Source organism: Asterias amurensis, chromosome 7 (genome assembly GCF_032118995.1).
Source record: "Asterias amurensis chromosome 7, ASM3211899v1".
Taxonomy (NCBI): Eukaryota; Metazoa; Echinodermata; class Asteroidea; order Forcipulatida; family Asteriidae; genus Asterias; species Asterias amurensis.
In genome coordinates this window covers 14,146,371-14,159,355 of record NC_092654.1, presented here as the reverse complement: position 1 = coordinate 14,159,355, position 12,985 = coordinate 14,146,371, and the positions used below count along the sequence as shown (strand labels likewise).

General features: G+C 38.2%; 2 protein-coding genes across 4 annotated transcripts in view; one reads left to right on the top strand and one right to left on the bottom strand.

The window, feature by feature from the left end:
- LOC139939965 (phospholipase D1-like) overlaps nucleotides 1–6,365 on the bottom strand; it is a 126,289-nt gene extending 119,924 nt beyond the window's left edge. For both annotated transcript variants that reach the window (XM_071936136.1, XM_071936137.1), the window contains exons 1-2: nucleotides 5,822–6,365; nucleotides 1,823–2,695 (exon numbers count right to left, since the gene is read on the bottom strand). In XM_071936136.1, the coding sequence (XP_071792237.1) occupies nucleotides 1,823–2,695; nucleotides 5,822–5,867 (919 nt within the window). In that variant the 5' untranslated portion in view covers nucleotides 5,868–6,365. The remainder of the gene's footprint in view (nucleotides 1–1,822; nucleotides 2,696–5,821) is intronic.
- Nucleotides 6,366–6,462: 97 nt separating this feature from the next.
- On the top strand, nucleotides 6,463–12,324 carry LOC139939635 (kinetochore protein spc24-like). Of its 2 annotated transcripts, none has more exons than XM_071935677.1 (6): nucleotides 6,463–6,590; nucleotides 7,638–7,920; nucleotides 8,634–8,776; nucleotides 9,294–9,397; nucleotides 10,061–10,137; nucleotides 10,815–12,323. In XM_071935677.1, the coding sequence occupies exons 2-6, from the start codon at nucleotides 7,725–7,727 to the stop codon at nucleotides 10,922–10,924; spliced, it is 630 nt and encodes a 209-aa protein (XP_071791778.1). In that variant the 5' UTR covers nucleotides 6,463–6,590; nucleotides 7,638–7,724; the 3' UTR covers nucleotides 10,925–12,323. The 2 variants fall into 2 exon arrangements, with proteins under 2 accessions (XP_071791778.1, XP_071791779.1); XM_071935678.1 differs by having other exon boundaries at nucleotides 6,476–6,561; nucleotides 10,815–12,324.
- The last annotated feature ends 661 nt before the right edge of the window (nucleotides 12,325–12,985 follow it).

The following is a 12,985-nucleotide window of genomic DNA, read 5'->3' as shown; positions in this document are numbered from 1 at the left end:
CATTGTGTACAAAATGTATTGTGAACAATGCGTCATCAGAATGGCAAGTTTCAGTTATAAATCTGACCACAAATGAAATAGGACTAATTTATCAGCAATCAGTCAATGTCATTCTGCAAAGGACCATCGATGCAGATTAAAACACAGGATGTAAAACAGAACAGCCAGAAGTGTTACCAAAACATGAGGAAGTTTACATTAAGTTTACAGAAGGAGACAATTTTGACCACAACTATTTATTTAACTATAGACGGATTGTACTAAATGTGCAGGATTTTCCAGGTTTGGCTAAGTGGTTTCTTTCCCTGTCAATTGTCATTTTTCTTCGTGGACCCCGGTTCACATCCCACTGCAGACCCAAGCCTCAGATGCAGATCATTAGATTTAATCCTTCACCTAAAGTTGGTTAATTTTCCTCTCACATCTAAGGCCTGCGCTATAACGCGCTCTTTTGCTGTGTCAAACCCAAATGATTTTCGCGCGACAAAAGTCTGACACGGCAAAAGTGCCACGTTTAAAGCAGGCCGAATGGAACACCACCTTTTACCTCATCCTGTATAATATTGGTGCTTGGGAAAGGTTTTTGGAACCGTTCCAATGTTGCATGTAGATGTATACTTGTGAAACTCGCAATTGTGAAATAATTTAAAAAGGTGGTAGCACTTTAGAGATATCACCGAAAGTCCGGAGTGTTTCCCCGCAGGAAAATAATTCCTAGTAGGAATACAATTCCTAGTAGGAATACACAATCTGAGGATTGTAACCGGCAGAATTAAATTTGGGGGCATAAAAACTTAAATTACATAAAACAGAAACAAGCTGTCATTATCAGCCCACATTTTGTTCATTTACTACCCTTTTGGCAGGAATGTGTGCGTATTGTGAACTTTGGAAGGCTGGCTTACTGGTCTTAACAATGTTAAATAAACACAAAATAATAAGTAAATAAAACATTCCTCACACTATAATGCCATTAAAGGCTTTGTCAACTGAGTCTGATTACACAGTCTGTACTTTTTGCTGACATCAATAATGTACAGTACGTTCACAGCTCTGGTTGTGGACGTAACATGTAGGACACTTAAAGGAACACTTAGCCTTGGATCGGTCGAGTTGGTCTTTGAAAAGCGTTTGTAACCGTTCATTATAAAATGCATGGGTAGAAAGGTGCTGTAAAAGTAGAAACAATGATCCACACAAACATGCCTCGAATGCACGCCTTTCCTTTTACCTTTGTTGACTAACCTGGTCGGCCATTTATTGGAGTCAAATTTTTGACTCCCATAAATGGCCGACCGTGTTAGTTCGCAAAGTAAAAGGAAAACAACGCAATTTCGAGGCAAACTTGTGTGGATCATTGTATTCTAATTTTAAAAGATCTTTCCCACCAATTGCATTTTATAACAAATGGTTATCCCCAAAGGCTTTTTTAGAGTCTAAAAATTGACCAACTCGTCCGATCCAAGGCAACGTGTTCCTTTAAATATAACTCAGAAGGAAGAATTATGAGCATTATAAACAAGTAAGTTGCACAGTTTTTAGTGTGGAACATGTACTCCATCGGGTTTTTACTAGCCCAAAGAAACATTTCACTAAAAAATGTATACGATGCTAAGGATGAGCCCTGTAGTGCTTTTGCAACTCATTTTGATTTCAGTTGAGTTCTGTCCATTTTGAGCTACACTGTAGAAGCCCTGCTCTCTTGTGGATTCCAACACCCCGCCCCCCAAAAAAAGATAAATAATTAAGTTAAGAATAATAATAACAAATGGGAGCCCTGATTTTGTACACTGAATCTTAGAAATCATAAAGTTGTACTTACTGGGCAGGCCAGCTCCATCTGCCTGGTCTGGTTCCTCTATCCACTCCCAGTCCCGCATGCTGTTAGTGTCACTTGCTTGGTCACTGAACAGCGACACTTGGTGTTGCAAATTCGTCGGCCGACTGATGCTCTGATTATTATGCAAGTGAACATTCTTAGAGTTGGCACGCAGTTTCCGAGTCTCACAATCAGTCTCGTCACAGCTTGAACGCTGTCTCGCTTCTTCTTTATCCTTCCATAGCCTTTCCATGACAAGTTGCTCCGGGGGAACCACAATTTTCTGAGTCCTCTCTTCATTGTTAGTGATCATGACTCTTAAGGACCGATGCGATCTTGGCTCAGTGTCTACATTTGCCGTCTCATCACTCGTAGCAGATACTGTTGATGGGTCTCTCTCGTTCTCTTCCTCACTGATAACAGTTTCCACGGTAACGTTTGCCTCATAAGCTACTACATTTTCGTTGTCTGATCTCTCCGACTCCTCTTCATCACTACTTTTCTTGTCCTTGTCTCCTGAGTTGTCCCTGGTGGTATCTTTATTAGAGTTGTTTGTGTCTTGAGGCGTGCTCCTGTTTGTCGCCTTCAGCAAGGCTGCTCCAGAGTCCCCACGCTTTCTGTATCTGTGCTTGGTCTTGCTACTGTCTCCAGGTACGGGTGACTGTTTGCTTGAATCATTTGAAAAGGCCTCACCATTGGTTTCCTCCGTAATGGTTTCCTTATTATGGGCGGGAGGGGCATCCTCATCCATGTTTTCTTCTTGCTTTTCATTGAATGTGCCGTAGTTAATGATGCAGTTGCCATCGGCATCAATGCTCTCTCTGCCATCATCTGATGACAATGTGGGCTCATTAGTCGCATCCATAATGACAACAACTGTCCACAAAAACGGAAAAAAAAATTAAAGCAACGTGTCAAGATACAAAATCAATATATCCCTTGAATTGCTTGTGACTTCACAAGCGAATCTGCACCTTCACTTCTGAGGTTAATGAAGACAAATCATTGGCCGAGGGTTTACACATTTCCATTGTTTGACCTCAGCGATGCCAGCCCATGATTGTAAGGAGTCCAAAACAAGCATGAATTCAAATTGATTGGCTTATACTGTTTGTCTGTGGATACCCTTTGTTTTGCTGTGGAGCCCCAGGAAGGGCTATGAATGCCCCTCATGTGTTTGCCCCTTATCATGTGTTTGCTGTGGTGGCCCAAGCAAATTCTGTTATTGCCACTCTCTTTTTAACTGTGTCAAGCAAGTTGCGGATGGATGTCCCCTTATCTTTGTGGACTGCCTTTTCTAAGGTAAGGTTTTTATATAAATCACATTTCTAATATGGTCGATTTTTATGAACTATTTCAAATTTGTCACTAAAATCAAATCAAATTACATAGTAGAACAAACTGCAGCGACCTTTCAAGTAACCAAAAATTAGCGATTCCAGGCCTCATCCTTATTTTACCATGGAAATAGATTTTACAAATCCACATCAGGAAGTACTGTATGTAAACAGGTTTAAACAAAGGAAGGATAAGGCAAAAAAGTTCTGTTTCCTGTTACTAGAACAATCTCAATTTTACTGCACAGCCCTATTTTGTTCAAGAAAACAGTACAAGAATGAAAATCAAACATAGGAAAATAAAAAGATTCTTGGGTTCAGGGAAAAAAAGGAAAAAAGAATACATCTTGAACAAGTGACTAATGTTTCAGTGGTTTGAGAGTCCATTTTAAGCCATTTTACACTTTCGGTAAACAGTATTGTCCAAGTCCCACACTTTGTGTATCACAACTTGTATATAAAATAACAAACCTGTGAAAATTTAGGTTCAATCGGTCATCGGGGTCGGGAGAAAATAATGGGAAAACTCATTCTTGTTTCCGCGCATTTCGCCAGGTCATGACAAGTGTTTAAATAAATCCGTAGTTCTCACTAACGAGAATTTATATTGTTTTAATGTTTTCTCAAAAAGCAAAGCATTTCGTGGAACAATATTTCAAGAGAAGTCTTTCACCATTACCTTCTGTAAACCCTGTAAACTATTTGTAAATCTGTGAACTTTTTTCTATTTTTTTCTATACTGAAAGTGTACATAATATTTTTTGGCTTTAATACGTTATGTGCTACAACCACCATACTTACCTGCAAATCTCCTGCATACATACCTTGTGTGAGTTTAAGGAATTTAAGCACATTAAAGAGGTCCGATTGATTTTTGAGAAGTTTTTTGTCTATGGCTGTTTTAGGTTGAATCATACAGAACGAAGGTGGTTTTATACACCAACACCTAGTTGTATGTGTAAAAATGTTAAATAATTCTAAAAGTTGTTAACTCAAACTACATTAATAGACTCACCTTCTGATTTTTTCCCCACCATAATTTTGTTAAAAACGTCAAACTTAATGAGGATAATACTGTACATTATAATTAAATAAAATCTTTTTTGAAGTGGCATGTAATTGGGAAACAACAGTTTCCGGGGGCCTAGAGGTAGGGCAAAAAAATAGTACTGCAACCCTGACCTAGGTTCCTGTCTCGTGTAATGAAAAGGAAGGTTGAAAAAATGAAACATACAAGCCACCAAGTCCAACCACATAAAATAAGCTACTGCCCTGGCAGGGTTGTGGTGGCCGTGCACAATAATAAAGGACCAAGCCAAAGACCTGCAGGCCAAAGACCTGCAGGGTTTTGGCCTTTATCAAACATTCACGATCATGAAAGGTCTTTAAAACAACTGTCAAAGATTGTGTCAGTTTTATTCTCTTTTTCATATAAAGCTGTTTAGCAGAAAACATTGCTAAGCGAGTTTCTTCTCTAAGCAAAAAGGTAGTGCAGCACCAAAGCACTCTAAAACATTGCTAAAGGTTTGCAACACAATATTCACATTTTTTTTAAGTGGTTTTGTCTGTGTTCACCCTCCAATGGCCTTGGATTGTGAAGTGTTTACAAAATTGTTTGAATTAGAGAAAAATAAGATCTTAACAATGTCGGGCTGCAACAGACCTTACATGACGTAATTTCAAAAGGATGGTCTTAAAGACACACATTTATTGTTTATTGCAGGTTCTCTAGTTTTTTGTTTGACTTGTAAAACAAAATTGTACAAAAGGTTGTTTCAACCACAAATGACACAAGCCTTGACTTACAAAATAATTTTTTTTTTTTTTCAATATTGAGTCCTGTGATTTGTTATCAATCTCTCTGCTAACCCTCCAGGTACAATACACCATCTCTGTTGAAACCTTGTGCTAGCACATCATGTAATTTCACGCCTGACCAGTCAAACAAAACATGGATTTAAAGGAATTAGGCAATTCCTTTTTATTTAGGTTGGTTGCGCATACCTGGATTGGTTGCACATGTTTGCACTGACAATGCACCACCTCATTGTATTGACTCATGACTGTCCATTTCTTTTCTATTTTCATGGTCCATTGCATACCTTTTTCTCAACTTGTTTTGGGTCAAAGCCTACATTCTTGCAATGAACAACAATGTGAATTGTAATTATTTCTACCTCCATGCATGGTTTATTCATGGAGTTCGAATAAACCCCAACATGCCAGAGTCAATTAAAATGGAAACTTAATAATTAAAATCAAATAAAAGTTAATGCTTTGACATTATAGTCCTTCTTATTCAATAGCATAGCCATAGATAGGCTAGTGGGCCTGGAAGGTGTGACGCCACCCATGGAGATAGGCACCACCATGACAAATGTACATGTAATAAATTCAAAGGCTTGGAAGAAGTTGAAACTTTACCAACAATGATTGGTTATGCAATACATTTTAAAATGATGTACAGGGAAAACAATTGACAATAATTAGAAAACATCCCTTTATACAACCAATCATTATTGGTAAAGTTTCAACTTCTTTCAATTCAAACCTTTGAATTTATTATGTCATGATCTAATTTTTGCTTTTTTATTTATATTAGACTCACATTTTGTTGTTTCGAAACAAAGTTCATTAAAACTTAAAAGAAAGAAAAGAAACTCACCTATTATACGTGCGGTTTTGAAAGTTCTATGAAAACAGTAGATCATAAAGTTCAGCTTCCCTTCATCAAACTACAAACTAAGTAGACAATTCACAAACATGAAAAAGTTCAAAGTCGCAAAACTATCTCGTGATGCGTGATGCGCGGTGGAGTGGTGGTCTGGTGGTGGTTGTTTGCCGCGGCGGCACGGTCCGGCCAGCTGAATCCTCCCTTCCTCTCTACCTCCACATCGGTTTCCGCGACAGTGTATAAATTCAAGGGAAACCAAAAGGCAAACCAACATAGGATAGTTGTGGTATTTTTAGTGCATGACTAGGTATGGCTTAACCATTTGTTTAGTTAGTTTACCATTATTACGTTGACATCCACAGAGGTCGCACATGTAGGTAACAGACACTGATGACAGCTAGCTCTATATTCTTTTCCTTTCTAAGCCAATGTTGTGATCTTGATCTCGCCTATTCATCGCATGGATGCGCACACTGTGTTATTAGTGAACTTTTGTGTGGGACGTATGATGATCGAATGGATGGCCCTTTAGCCGCGAGGAGGTACGTTTACTCTGATTGGTGGATTGAGCAGCTCGTAGCAAATATAGTCCAATCCAAAATGGTCTCATAAATTATTATACTTTGGACTGGTGGTGGTGTGTGGTGGTGGTGCCGCCAGTTGAAAATAATACGGTGTGTAACTTCGTATGGCGGTTCTTTCAAAAGCGGGATTTTTTGTTTTTACTGCAGGTAAACTAAGTTCATATTATAGCAAGTAGGTGAGTATATTTAAGACCTTATTTATTCCAGTAGATCTGTAGGCTTGTTAAACAATAATATCATTCATACAAAAGGGAAAATAAGGTCAATTTATATTTCCGTGTCGTGTGTGCCTGTGCTGTGTATGCACTGTGTGTACTTGTACTAAATCATAATGTGGTTCAGATGCGACTTGGTCACAACAAGTTGGGCTAGTGTGTAGTAGTAGTACTACAATGTACTAGGTGACTAGTTCCAGGGTTTAGGCATTTCATTACCAGTCGGTTGCAAACAATATCTAAGCACAGCATCATGATCATCATCATGAATGATGAATCATTACAACTAAAAAACTACATCATGATCAATAAATACTGACCATCCATGACTAGCATAGCATGACTAGCTAGACTGTACAGTGACAGTGTATTCAATTTTATTCAATACATGTCATGTAAACTATATTATTATAATAATAATATATTCCCCTATTCCCCCAAAATATAAATAAGGATAACTTTCCGTATGGCGCCACCACTTTTTCACTCATTTTTACAAAAAGGGATATATCAATCAGGTAAATTAGATACTATATTATAATATTTTATTTCGAATGAAAAAGTGGTGGCGCCATTCGGAAACTTTTCCTATAAATAATATTAAACAAATACAGCAACAACAAATAATCTGAAGAAAAAAAATTAAATTGAAGCTGTACACGAATTTGGGGGGCAGTATTTATATATCCGAATGATAGGCCTAATTAATATGGGATATGGTGCTTTACTCGAAATGTTGACATCTGCTACTGTAGTAGTGTTACTGTGTCTGTAGTAGTACGACCACAGAAGTATTTTTTGTGGGGGGGGGGCAGCCCCCCACCAAGCTACAGCTAGTTGCAATAACCCTCCCACAGACCTCATTGTACTACATTCCTTAGTAAAAGTCCTAGAACTATGAATGACTGTGTGTGAGTGTATCAAGCTGTTTTGTCTATAGAAGAACAACCATAGTTCGAGGAGTAGTTATATCAATGTCTAAAGAATATTGTTTACTTCTTTTGATAGTTCCGATACACAGCAATACTACCCAAGCTGCAGTTATAAAGCAGTACAAGTTCTTATTTGTGAGTGAAGACAGTCCGCTGCGCTAAGATGACAGCACCATCAAATCTGTCCAATGTAGTGACCCTGATTGAGGAGGGACAAGCAACCCAAGCCATACAAGAGATGTCTCGCTGCTTGGAGGACCAGTCCACTGCCAGGAAGCTGTCCCAATATGGCCAGAAGATTACAGAGATTCATAGGATAGAGACAGAACAGAAAGAGTCTTTAAGAGAAATCATCCAAGGTGAAGCTTTTAAGCCCGGTCACACAGGCCCCGATAACGAGAACGAAAACGAGAACAATAAAAATGCACGCCCTCAATTGGTTGAATAAGCGTGGGCGTATTCTGCCTGGAGCAATTCAACCAATCAAGGCCGTGCATTTTTATTGTTCTCATTTTCGTTCTCGTTATCAGGGCCTGTGTGACTGGGCCTGTTTAGATGATCTTCCCGTCAACAAGGGAATTCAGCAAACTCCATGGAGGGGATACATGTATAAACACCAAGTTGGTATCGCCCAATCTCTCATCTGTACATGGGTTTAACGTCTATGATTATGAAATGGACAAATCAAGAAATTGTGGTCCAGTAACTAGACAATAATTACTCTAGTCATAGCTTGGTAGGATTTGAACTTGCAGACTAACCAGTGGACCAAGGTGACTAATCACCTTTTGGTTGGTAAGCAAGAAAAATGCTCGCACAAGTTTGCAACAGCCAACTATTTTCTGACTTAGTTTATTTTTAATTGATAAAACCTTTTGAGTGTAAATTTAATTGTGCATGAGGCCGCCCTCGATCATCCTGGGCCCAACAACTTGGCCGGCCTAGCAAAATTGACCACATGTGGCGTGGGGCTGTATGACGTGGACACAAGAGATAGGCACGACGTACCCTTGCTGTCTCTGCGGTTGATTGATTGATTGATTGATTGATCTTGTTGTTTGGTTGATTTCAGGATACTTGGCACTGAAAGATGAAAGGGAAGCGAGTGTGGTAAACGACCAAACCAGCGACGCCTACAATGCAGAGCTGGCCGAGGCTCAGATTGCAAAGTCAAAATGTGATGAGAAATTATCTTCTTTCCGGCAAGAAGTACAATATCCTTAAATACTGCATAAATTGAGTAATCAACAATAACCCCCCTCCCATACAGGGCCCAAGTTTGGAGGGAAAATGCACAAGACAGCAGAGCTTGTATAACAAAAAATACAGTAGATCAGATTTTCGTTGTACTTAAAAATGCATGTATTAAAGAGTTTGACATGCATTTGACTGGTTTTATTTGAACAAGCACTAAGAAATACAAGAGAAGATTTATCTCAATAAATTATCTTTCATTACTCAACATAATTGAAAGGTGTATCAGACTCAAAGTCAACACTTGAACATGGGTGTTTCTGTTCAAGATATTTCACAATAAGGTATTTTTATTCAATTAAGAAATGTAAGACTGCTGAGGGAGGTTGGGTTGGCGTAGTGGTGTCTTTTCTCACCTTCCACCAGTGACCTCTTGTTGGATACCCAGAGGAAAATTGCTGTGCCCCTTTTGAAGGGCGAAGTTCAAAGCCTGCATTAGTGTATCGGTAATATTTGTCCTTAACTGTTGCCGTTTACAGCAGCCCAGAGGGATTTGGATGATCTGGCTGACTTAGTGAAATCTCTTCAGTGCCATCAGGCTTCAGTGAAGGAGCAGACAACAGAAGTGCTCCCTAAGACAAGGTCAGACTGCATCAAAATCTGCATTAAGATGATCCCAATCATAATGTTTAGGGTTAAGAACAAAGAAAAATTGACTGGAGTGGGATTTAAACCATCCACCTGATTAACATACCGGTACTCTACCAACTGAGCTATCTAGCTGTATGTTGGAGGGAGGTCTCCCTTTATTAGTCAATATCTTTGTTCGAGTGTGCCACTCAGAAGCCATATGTGTGTAAGCTTCAGTGTAGCCAGGGATCACACCCAAATTACGATACAATCTGGGAGGCAACAGCCACAATACGGGGTTGCGATTTATTTTGGGGGGGGGGGTTTATTACTCAATAGTAAAAAATTTTAACAAACACAAATGTGAAAGGATTCCTTGTGGTTGTGACATTTCGAACAGTACACTCTGCTCGTCTTCGAGAGAAATTGCAGTACACCAATTAAAATCTTAGGAGAGTACGGTCTCCTTGCACAACACAGAACGCACCTTTGTGTGTACATTTTGACTCACAAAATGGCAGAAACTTTTAAGCTTAACTGGACATAACTTTTCCCATAAAATATTTCAGATGTAGACGGGTTAATTTCCCCCCTCATTTTGCCCTCACATTGAAGCAAAATGGTTTTCAAATGTATATTCAGTATTTGTGTTTATTTATATCTATTTTTTTACAGATATAATGTGAGTCTGTACCGGTCTGCCACAAAGCTCACCTGGGATTACAACAGCCAACCTGAAGACATCAAAGGATGTATCCTTTTATAACAAGAATGATCGCATACCTTTTGTTTATGTGGTCGATTTTTCAGATATCGCCGAAAATTTGGAGCTATTATGTTCACGCAGGAAGAATAATTATAGGAATAAAAATACACAATCTGAGAAACATTACTGACAGACGATTAAAACTGATATTTTTTACCATAGCCACATTACTTTTGAAGTGAAATGTCACTCCAAATGCGTCTAACCAAAATTTAGAATTCTTTACTTCTCTCCACTATCAATCTCTATCCTGTACTGGGTAGATATCAGATTATGCTGATCTCTATAATGCTGTAAATTTACATGTAATCTCTTATCCTATGTATTTGCCTTGTTGACCTAAGGGTAACATCTTTGGGGGTCGGGGGAGGGGGGCTACACTGTACCTTTAACACTGAAAAGGCCTGGCAGAATCTAGCTCATGTGATATGTGTGCTATATCACAACTAACTACTGTTATACAGGTCACCCATTTGGGTTTGTTGGTTTTCTACGTTAGACATTCTACCAAGTTAGAAAAAATGTAAATAAAATTATGTCGATGTTTGAAGTCGCATTGTATGAGAAGACAACAATTTTTATTATGACAATGTGTTGTTTGGTTTTTTTTTTTGGGGGGGGGGGCTAGTACTCTTCTTTGTTTCTTTAACTGCACTTTTTCAGATATTTCAACGTCAAAAGACGTCAAGCCATTCTCCCTGGATAGCCGCCAGAATTCCAAGTTCTTCATCATCAACTACTTGTGGGATCTAATCGAGTCGGTCTCTAAATGAAAGTAGATCAATAAGTTTTGTAGACAGACGTTTAATGTTTGAAATTTTTTTATTGTAAATAGACAGCGGATTTGAACCACAATCTGATAGATTCGAACCCACACTCAGGTGGATTACATTGTTTACGTATTCTCCAATGGATGTTAAATGTGGTCAAGTGGTAGACTGCAGGACTTCCAATCACAAGGTTGTGGGTTCGAATCCAACCAAGCTAACCACTGATTTCACAATGACTAGAATAAGTCTTGTCGTCTAGCTACTGAATCACAATTTCTTGATATGTGAAGATTCATAGTTATAGATGTTTAAACCAATGTTTGTATGAGAGATGTTGGCTGTTGCCAGCTTGGCGTGTATAATAACCCCTTGTGGGAGTTTGCCGAGTGCCCTTGATGGAAAAGTCATCTAAACAAACCCACACTTTGATGGATAATTCACCCATCAGAACTTGAGTCTTATACTCTAGACCACAAAGCCATGACATCCTACTTCCCCCTCACCTTGTTGTTTTACCGTTGTCATGGTAAAGGCAATTTCTAGAATATTATCTCAAAGAGGTATCAGAGGTTTGTCAAAATGTGCATACTAAAACAATCTTTTTTTTACCCAATGTGAACTAAATCAAACTTGTATAAAATGTAAATAATGATACGTTTATGAAATATGCTTCTGTACAAATGGAAAATAGTGTGTTGATGTATCCTAACATTGGGGGTGGGGGTACCTTCTGGCATAGTATACTGAAAAAGCCTGACAAAAAAGCTCCTGCGATATAATAATACAAAATAATAACTAATCAAAGTCTTATGTAGCGCCATATCTACCAACAAGAAACTCAAGGTGCTTAGTATATGCATTTATACAGAAAGATAGGTTATTGAAGTTATGAATTCTGAGATCCAATTATGTAACACCTTATAAGGGTTTATAAGGTACTACGGCGCATTAAGCAGCCACAGCCAGAAACACCGGGCGAACCCCTTCTGTTTATGATAAGTGCACTGGGTTCTTTTACATGCGTTACACAACACATGAAAGGGCTTTACGTCCCATCCGAAGGACGAAAGCTATATAAGAACCAATTATTCTTGGAAGGATCACCCATTTGGATAATTGTTTTTCTACTGTAGACATTTAAATCAAGTTAGAAAAAGTATAAGATCATGTGGATGAGAAGACACAGATTGTTATTACACAATTTTTGTTTAACAATGTTTTTGTATCTTAAGACATTTTTACTTTGTACATAGTTCATTTTAAAGCTTATTTCTTTATTTCTTTGTGTATGTTTGTGTCAATTGTTTTGTTACTGTTAGTTTATACACTTTTAAATAATTACAGGCCAAAGATTGAAATAATCATTCATGTTAGGTCTTTGTTGTGTACTAAAATGTGAATATGCTAATAAATTTGTGCATGTAATTCAAAAAGAAAATTTGTGTTTTATTTATTTAGTGCTCTGAGAGTCTCCTGTAAGTTATTTTTTAATCAAAATCCAATCTGGGATTGATGTATGCAGAAGATGTTCACTCTTATAGAAATGGAAGGGAAAAGATGAAAGATTTTAAGTAAATTTAGTACAAGTTAATCGGAGTCTAAAAACATGAACGAACCAAACAACCAGTGCCCTTGTAACTACATGTATATGCAAGCTTCACTAGATTATTATTCCCACCATACAAGGAGCAAAGATTTGAGTATTCAAACAAGGGAAAACCCCTTTGTATGACCATGCATTGTGGGTCCAGCTGACTTTGGTGGGTGGCAACTGTTGATGTACTCTTTTCAGGGGTGGGGAACAATGTATGTCTGGGGTTACACTACAGCAAGTAAAACGAAAGAAAAAACCTCACTCGACCTTAGTTGTGAATAAGTTACATTCTGAATTATCTTTTCCTCCGGTTTTAAATTTAAATTAGAACTATTTGTTTACTCCGTGAAGAAAAACAAACATTTTTCGGCTTGCAGAGATTCTTCCCAGAGTATAAAAGTGTTTCCTGCGGTTTGGAACTTTGGTCCAATGAAATAAATATTTAACTGTTTTGTCACATTTCACCAAAA